The 9,049-nt window shown below is 41.6% G+C and overlaps 1 protein-coding gene across 1 annotated transcript in view; it reads left to right on the forward strand.

The window, feature by feature from the left end:
• Positions 1–7,480, forward strand: part of PPP1R9A (protein phosphatase 1 regulatory subunit 9A) — a 314,086-nt gene extending 306,606 nt beyond the window's left edge. Inside the window, exons 16-20 of the mRNA XM_029918866.1 lie at positions 91–289; positions 2,247–2,366; positions 3,210–3,233; positions 4,376–4,558; positions 5,911–7,480. Of these exons, the coding sequence (XP_029774726.1) occupies positions 91–289; positions 2,247–2,366; positions 3,210–3,233; positions 4,376–4,558; positions 5,911–6,120 (736 nt within the window). The 3' untranslated portion in view covers positions 6,121–7,480. The remainder of the gene's footprint in view (positions 1–90; positions 290–2,246; positions 2,367–3,209; positions 3,234–4,375; positions 4,559–5,910) is intronic.
• The last annotated feature ends 1,569 nt before the right edge of the window (positions 7,481–9,049 follow it).

A 9,049-nucleotide genomic window follows, 5' to 3' on the forward strand; every position in this document is an offset into this window, starting at 1 on the left:
ACTTTATTGAGAGTCCCATCAGAACTCAGCTCAACAAGTGTTACATCTGTCCTTTCTTTGTCTAACATGCCCATTTATTTTATAATACAGGATCTTCAGAGGCAGGCTGGAACACTGGAAACTGAAGCCATCCCCCACAGCCCAGGCCACCACCCGCTCACCATGCATGCCTTTCTCGTGGTTTAATGAAAGCCGAAAAGGATCCTATTCCTTCAGAAACCTGCCTTCACCTACAAGTCCCCTTCAGTCTTCTCCTGAAACTCTAATTTCAGATAAAAAGGGGTCCAAGGTAGACAACACATGGATTTGAAAAGCACACAAGAAACCCCAAATCCTTCCTCCTCTTCAGTCTTTGGAAAGCATTCTCAACTTGTGTGTTTACTCTGGACCCGAGAATTCAATGTGATAACACTGCAGTAAACCGTGCATGGTATTTTTTGTGTGGGGAGAAAGCAAGCCTCAGTTAACCATCACCTTCTTTAATTCTGTTCCATTCTAGATTGTACGTTAATCTTTGATTAGCCTGTCTTTTCACATATTGCTGTTTAACCTCAGTTTGACAGCCATGCTGGGAAAGATGCATTTGAGTCATGGACCAGTATGATAGATCTGTTTACCAAGTATTCCACTTGAAATTACATTACAAGGCTATTTTTACTGCGTTCTTCAAGATTTACTGGAAAACAAATAAATTTGGGACTGAATATGTGTTCAATGTATCTAAATGAAACTCCTTAAAACAAACCAATGCTGACATAGCACCCTTACTTATTTCTTTTTTTAAATCAAACTTCCATGTTGAAAAACTTACATCTCATCACCAAAGTTCTTTAACTTCAGCAGAATTAGAAAACATAAGGCATGGATGTTGTTTGTTTTTAAATGCATGATGGTGATTTCCAGCATGACGCTGCAAACCTTATCTAACATTTTATTGAAACACATACGGTGGCTAACTTTCACATGTTGTTTGGTCTCCTTTTATCTGTGTTTGCTTTTCCTTCTCAAACAGAAATGTGTGATTAATGTTACTTGAATTTAACCCTTTTCTTGAGGTCCACAGCTCACAGGGTTTTGATGGGGTTTAGAGTTATGTCTCTGTTGGCAGTATCACTTAGTGATGTGTTGTGTGAAATGCTCTCTTGCGTAAATGTTCTACTAGCCTAGCTTCACGTTCCCGGATTTAGTCTGCATGTCTGAAGTTTTAGCAGACCTTGGGATTTGTCTGGAACTGATTTCTCCAGCCTCTGGCATGGTACTTATTTTTGACAACCACCTGAACCCAGTGGCAAGGGAACCTAACAGAAACCTAACAGTCCAGTTCCTAAGGAAGTGGAATATGAAACAAGATGGTGTTGGCCAAGGGCTCAGAGTTCCTAGGAAGCCGGTCATTCTAGAGTTAGTAGCAAAAGAAGTTTTGGCAGCAGTAGATCACTCTGATCGTGTAACATTTTCAGTATTGGATCTGAGAAATCTAAATGTAGTTTCACAAACTCTACCATTATCTTGCACTGGAGAGACTCCAGATTTGGCTTAAGATATTTTCACAATTGCAGCTATGTGGTCATTGTGAATGTATTTGACTTTGATATCCACTGAACATGTTAATGAAGATCACCACCCAGGTGATTATTTGGAAAGTGTATGTGTTCTGTAGCCTCTCTGGTGCTCTGCTGATGCTGTGTGAGAGTTGTGTTTTAGCATATAACGACTAGTGTATTGTCAGACTGTGACCTCCCCCATTGTGAAGGTTATATCCAGGGGAGGATCTGCCATTTCTCACAGCATTTATCATGGCCAACAGCAAGCGATCCTTCCCAGGGGGTGCTCAAGCTACCTTTCTAATATGGATGGCCATCTGTTCCTAATAACTCAGGCTCTCCACACCATCTTGTATTTTTACTTGCACTGTTACTCATCACAATTAGGGTCAAAGAAGATAGGCTTATGAATATGACTCCTCTGAGCAGTCGCAGAGGATAATGAATGCTGTATCCTTGAAGAGAGATTGAAGAATCATTTCTCCAAGACACCTATCCTTTCATCTGATGGAGAAAGCACCCAGAATTCCCTATCAATTGCAAAAGGCATAGTGTTGTCAATCACTGCTACTTGAAGGTCATCACCAAACCAATTGTGAATTTCTCCAACATTACTTAAAGAGAAGCTTTTTAGAACCTGCAAATACACCCACCTCTGGTTCACTCACTGTGCTCATTAACACTGAGCTTCATTTATCTTTACAGAATTTTACCTTCAACGATGACTTCAGTCCCAGCAGTACCAGTTCGGCAGACCTGAGTGGCCTAGGAGCAGAACCCAAAACCACAGGGCTCTCCCAGTCCTTAGTGCTGTCGTCAGATGAGGTACGCTCATGGCACTCAGATCCCCCACCGATCCCGTCACCTACCAGCAGGAAGGTGTTCTTAAGTAGATTTTGTATATAAATCATTGGGATCACGGTTTCATGTTTGATAGGAAATCATGATTTCTCTCCCTCTGTATCTCAACATGAGGACAAAGGAGCCCTTGAAGCCCTCCAGGGACCTCCTCCACCTTTCTCTAATTTAATTGAGATGATGCTAACCAGAGGGCAGGGATGGGAGCCTGGGCACTAGAGAGCACACACAGGGAACAGCTCAGAAATCAGGGGAGTATACAGACTGTGCACCCCCTTTCTTTCTCACCTTCCCCACCGTCACCCCTGTGCCCAGACCCTGAGTGGGGCATGGCCCCTCATTGAGTAGGGCATGGCCCCTCATTGAGAGCCTTTGCGGTAGAAATGGAGAGAGGCATACAGTTCCCAAAAGGAAGGAAAACTGGGTGAGAATCATTTATTTGGAAGCCAGGGTCAAATTAGCATTGCCAAGAAGTCCCAGAAGATAAATGTGTACAGAGAAGCAGGAAATTACATTAGTGATTGACTTCGTGTCCCCGGAGATAAGGAGAGGAAAGAAATACCAGTATTTAGGGCAGGGGGTGGGAGGGAGAGAAGCACTGTAAATAAAGATATTGTTGCTCCAAATATTTGTTCTAAGTTATTTCTTTCTAACATGATTTTTGTTTAATGAAACTTTTTCTCTTAAATTTTCTGCCCATACTCTTCAGGCTTGAAGTGATTTTAATTTTAAAACTTTGTACTGTGTATGTTGTGTCTCCTATTTCTATAACACTTTTCTTTTTGATTCCTTTGTTGCTCCCTCACTCAGAGCCTGGATATGATAGATGACGAGGTGAGCTATCAGTGGGCTGCGTGTGGTGGCTTATGTGGTATTGTCCGAACCTTCTCTTTCCTCTCCGAAAAATGGTTTAAAACTCAATACAAGAATACTGGTGTCTGTGGTGGAGGATTCCCTTGTCCTAAATAGTCTCACTCTCTGCCCTTGTCTCTATCTAAGTTTAAAAGCTATTTCTGAGTCAAGAGGATCGCCACATTCAGCCTCCACGGTCCCTCGACTGATCCCCATCGCCATTACCCTGACACAGTCCATTCTGTTCCACCTTCTTTGCCTTCATCTCGGCTTCCCCCATCCCCTTGTCGGTGTGCCCCGAGGTGACCCTTGTCGCTCCTCCCAGACCTATCTTCATCTTCATCGCCTCTCAGCTTAGAGGTGCTAGGGACCCAGCTACCCTCTGCACTATTAAAACCGATGTTCTGCACGGGGCCGAACCTAAGATTTGGAATAAACCGCTACTTGTTGAGCTCTCCCGGTTTCTAGCTGCGTGATCTCAGACAGATCTGTAGACTTGCTTAGCCTCACTTCCCTCCTTTATTAAAAGTCATTATGGACATTACCTGCCCTGCCTTCCTCACAGGTTCGCTTGCTGAAAATCATGAAATCACCTGAAATCATGGCTGTGAAGTTTCCCCTAAGAAATTCCCCTAATGTGTCCTCTTCTAAGGGAAAGATACCTCAATATTTTTAAATGTATTTTTATATATCTAATGTCTTATCCCAAGCTACATGCAGAGTGATACGTTGCATATAGAGATTAATGAAATACTTGTTTTCTGGATCTAATAATCTTTCCAAAGTGTTCTAGCATAAGACTTGCAACATTGGAGTGTTATTTTTCAATACAAAACTTCCTACATTAATAATGTCACTTTATCTGGGGGAATTTTTAAATTTCCAAATACCTCAACAATGTAGGTAAAAACTACGTGTGTGTGTGTGTGTGTGTGTGTGTGTGTGTGTGTCTCACACACACACACACACACACACACACACCTAGAACCATTAGCTTAATCATTTTATGGTTAAAAATAAATGTGGCTCTAGGAGGCAAGAGATTCCTTTTGATAGCATAATAAGCCATGCTGAGCCCTAGCATTTTGGTCCTTTAACAACGCTGCATAACATTCCTATCTCAGATCCTTGATGATGGACAGTCTCCCAAACACAGTCAGTGTCAGAATCGGGCCGTTCATGAATGGAGCGTGCAGCAGGTTTCTCACTGGCTAATGAGCCTAAATCTGGAGCAGTATGTATCTGAATTCAGTGCCCAAAACATCACTGGAGAGCAACTCCTGCAGTTGGATGGAAATAAACTTAAGGTAAAGAATTATATGTCTGTGTTAGGTTACCAGGTATGATTTGTATTGCTCATAGCACCTAAAATGTTTTCATTAGAGAAGAGCATTCTGCATCTCTGAGAGATAATTTTCATCAACGGTTAGCAGAAAGGACGGTGCATTATTTCTGAGTAGCAAACGAAGTTTTGGAAGGTCAGCAGGGTTCTAAGTCAGACTGCAGAGGCTGCCACGTAGGAGAGCCAGGGACTCACTCCACTGCTTCCACCTAGCACACATGGTCCATGGCTGAACTCTACTGACTTCCTGTGGAGTATGGGTTGTGATAATGGCCAATGTGGACTCTGTTTCATCACATTAGAGTTAAAACCTAGATCCATGAAGTTTTCCTTCTTTATTCATTTCTTCTCCACCTCCACTCTTTCCTGCACACCTCTCCAAATACGGAGATGATGTTCTCCACAGAACGTTCTTCTCAAAGTACGTGCAGGCCATGTCTCCCCCGCTCCATCCCACTCTCATTTCACCTGTCCAGTCCATCCCTTTTAGAGACTGAGGGGGCACCTACCCCTGTGGAAAAGGGCAAAAGGAACTTACATTTGGCTCCCCACCCCCAACCTCAGCCCCCTGCTGGGCTGAAGGGCAGATGAGTATCTCTTGACAGTCTTGAAAAGGTTAGAGATCAATCAATAGACTGCGAATATGAAGGCCCCATTGACAAGGCTGTCCCTGTTGGGGAGATGGATGCGTCCCGCTGTTGATTCTGAAGGTCACGAAACATTTAAAGTACGCAACCAACTCCCCTCATTCTGAATTCCAAGCTCATCAAGCAGCCTCTTCATTAACAGGATTCCTTTATAGGTCTGCCTACAGGGAGAAAATGGCTAGTCATGCTGACATGAGCATTCTGGCCTCAAAGACATTTTTGGTCCTCATTGTAAATGATTACATTGGCAGAAAGGAAGCCACTTCATTCTCCCTGCCCTTCTTGGAGGCCTCTCTGGCAGCAGGTGCCTGACCCTATCTTTTAAAAATATTGATGAGTTTAGCAATACTTTTGCTTGTAAATGTCTACAGCCCAAAGGTTGGGGAAGAAGAACTGTGCCCCCTTTTTAAAATTCATTCACCCATTAATTACCAATTTGGAAAGCACTTACTTAATGGGGTTTAGAGCCTCCTGCGCTAGGAACTTAAAAGAACAAAGCCCAATCCCAAGTATGGAGATTTTTGGCAAATGTAATCCGCTCTTCCTCATTTTTTTACCTCTTTGATTATGTTTGAACATACTGTAAGTTTGAACATACTGTGATATCAACCTCTTCCTGAGCAGAGAGGCCACTGGTCAAGTTCAATTTGTTTATGTATTTCCTTCCTAGGCTCTGGGAATGACATCATCCCAGGACCGAGCAGTGGTCAAAAAAAAACTGAAGGAAATGAAGGTATCTCTAGAGAAGGCTCGGAAGGCCCAAGAGAAAATGGAAAAGCAAAGAGAAAAGCTGAGGAGGAAGGAACAAGAGCAAATGCAGAGGAAGTCTAAAAAGACCGAAAAGATGACAGCTGCCACAGAGGGCGCTGGTGAGCAGTAACACACGCCCTCTGGCAGACGGATCTCCCCTCTTTCCTGCCCCACTCTCCTCCGGAGGATGAAGGAACTGATGGCAGGGGTGACGTGCGCTAGGCGGATGGGGGAACCACGTGTTGCCTAACTGCATTTTCTGCAATAAGAGAATACAATTTTAATGTTCACCTACTGAAATAATCCCAAGCCACCTTTGGTTTCTTGCCACACCAAGGATCTCATTTGTGAAAGATGCAAAATAGCTGTGTTTCTCTATTACTTACCATGGGCTTGTTTTGTGTTGGGTGGGTTATGTTGCTTGGAGAACGATGTCACCCTGCCCAACAAAAGCACGACACACCCTGGTGTTGTTAGTGGAGGGCCACGACTTTCCAGTCTAGGAATCCTGATACTGGGCAATGGCACACATCTGCATGGCGGAGAGCACCGCTCTGCCATGAGATCTGGGCTCCAGAATCTCCCCCTCCGTGTGGGAAAGTTTCCCCCTCATTTTTGTGTCTGGACGGCGAAGCAACCCCACTGTAGAAATAGGCGTGCTTGTCAAGTGATTACATCCTGTGGCAAAAAGCAAGCAAGTCTTCTGTTTTCTGGGCATCAGAAAGAGAGAAAAGAATTATGGTTATTTGTTAACCCCAGAAGGAAGCAAAAAGCCTTAAGAATGCGGATGTGGGTATTACCTTGGGGTTCTGAGGGTAACATTTATCCTCCAGATTTAGCTGAACAAAGAAAAAAATCAGACGTTAGCGCAGTCATGGGATATTGGGATCCATTGTTTACTTTGCTGCTGCTGTGTGTTCAGTATTTCAGCAACACTGACACACATAACGTAGTTCCTTTTTCCCCCGCAACAAGTTGAACAGGAAATTGATTTTTAAGGAAACCAACATTTTCAGGTTTCCTCTCCTGGGGAACATTCTGGCTAGTCTTCAGTCTGCCTGTGACACAATCGGGAACTGGTCACATATTTTCTGCTTAAGATTTCCCAAGTGGACTCAGTTAGTGTTTTAACAAATGTACTTTTAAGAAAAATAGAAATACCAGTTAGAGAAAATTTAGATTTGAGTAACATTCAACCAGAGAAGCAGTTTTATTGAGCACACGGAATGTTCCTGTGAAGGAGAGCTGACAGTTACATTTTAGAGATGCTTTGAATGGTTTCTCTGAGCCATTCTTTCATTCTTTAGAGATTTCCACTTTACAGTTAAAGTTTGTTTAAGAGAGTACACAGGATACAGTCTACCAGTGGAGACAGTTAATACTTATTTTAAAGCCAGTATCAAAGATTTCAGGATGTCATCAGATTAATTCAAGTGTAGGAGACTAGGGCAGAAGGAGGAGAAAATAAATTCATCTGGAGAGATTTCAAAGGATTGGTTGTTGTTTGTTGTTGTTTTGCTTTTTATGCTTGTGTTTCTGGTTCTCTTTCCTGCATTGACTGTAAAAATGAGGCCATCCCCTTTCTAAGGGACAAGTTTCAAAATAAGAGTTGAGGCCAGACAAATTCTCAGACTTGTATTTTACTTCCTTTACTACATGGTGGGGGCAATGAGGGGCCTGGGGTCTCTGTCCATATGTTACACCAGAAATGTTGTATACACAGAGTTTGGGGGAGGCTTTTAAAGGTTCCAAGTCACAGATAATGTAAGAGGGCTCTTGCCTATATAGCACCATCTTGCATTTTGAACATTGTGATTTTTCTTTCTTTCTTTTTTTTTTTTTTTTTGCTTGCTTGAATATCTGAAATCTGGAATTGGCTGCACTAGAAATTTATAATGCTGTCGCTGTTACAGATCATTCAATACTCAGAAACACTGACATAAGTTAATATTGTGTTTTACAATGATCAGAGTCACTATGTATGTCTTTCTGACTATCTTCATTAGGGTTATGATAATGAAACTGCCATACTGGATACTATTAATATTTGAGATGAGTGGTGCTTCACTATTTGTTAATATCATGAGAAACAAGGAACCACCACTGTTCATGAACTACAAAATTCAGATCTTTTCTACTACTAAAAGACTAAATTAGTCAAAATCAAGTAGTACTAGTGCTTGCTATTATAAATTTTGGCCATTTTTGCTTATTTTTGAAGGTGAAAAGGTGATCTGGATCACACTGGAAGTTTTTCTCTGTATTCATTTTAAGAGTGGAAATAGAGGAGGATTATTTTAAGTTATGTTTACACTTTGGTATTATTTGCTAATGGATGTATATACTGGAAATGTCTGTAAGTCTCAGTCTCTGCACATAATTTATTGCATTTTCTTAAGTGTCTTAAAAGTGTTGTTCTTGAACTTTATTTGTACACTTCCAATGTTTAGATCAGTGATCAACTGAAAATATTATAAACCAAATTCTTATTTCTCAAATTTTACTTAGTTTGTATTATAACTATTTTGATTTGTTAAGTTAAGTTATGGTAACTTTAGGTCTTAGCAAGTTACTTTAATATTATTACTACTAAAAACTGCTGAAATTGTAAAAGGCACTCAATTTGACTGTCCAACAAAGGACAGAATGTAAAGTGATTGATCAAAGAGTATGAAAACAAAGTGCAGGACCTCAGATCTTATGAACGTTTGGTTTTCATATTATTTCTTTTCTTGACTCTAGTGCATGATTCCTAACCGAGGTTCCAGGGTCTTCAACAACTCCTTTTTTAATGCTAGTGTATTTCAGAGTCCATACGGTTTAACACAGAATTGTTGCTTCATGAATCTTAAAGACTTTGCAGTGTTTGTTTATCAGGAAATGAACAAAAAGGGAGTATCTGGTTACTATGAACTGTATTCCCTAGATGACAGCTCAGTATGACTCTAACAATAGCCAAATTGTTTTGGGGTATAGGTAATCCTTTGGGGGTTAGGGAATGTGTGGTGAGGCCAAGCTGTAGACAGGGAGCATTGTATGAGCTGAATGTCTAGGCAAGA

The sequence above is a fragment of the Suricata suricatta genome, chromosome 2 (assembly GCF_006229205.1).
Source record: "Suricata suricatta isolate VVHF042 chromosome 2, meerkat_22Aug2017_6uvM2_HiC, whole genome shotgun sequence".
NCBI lineage: Eukaryota > Metazoa > Chordata > Mammalia > Carnivora > Herpestidae > Suricata > Suricata suricatta.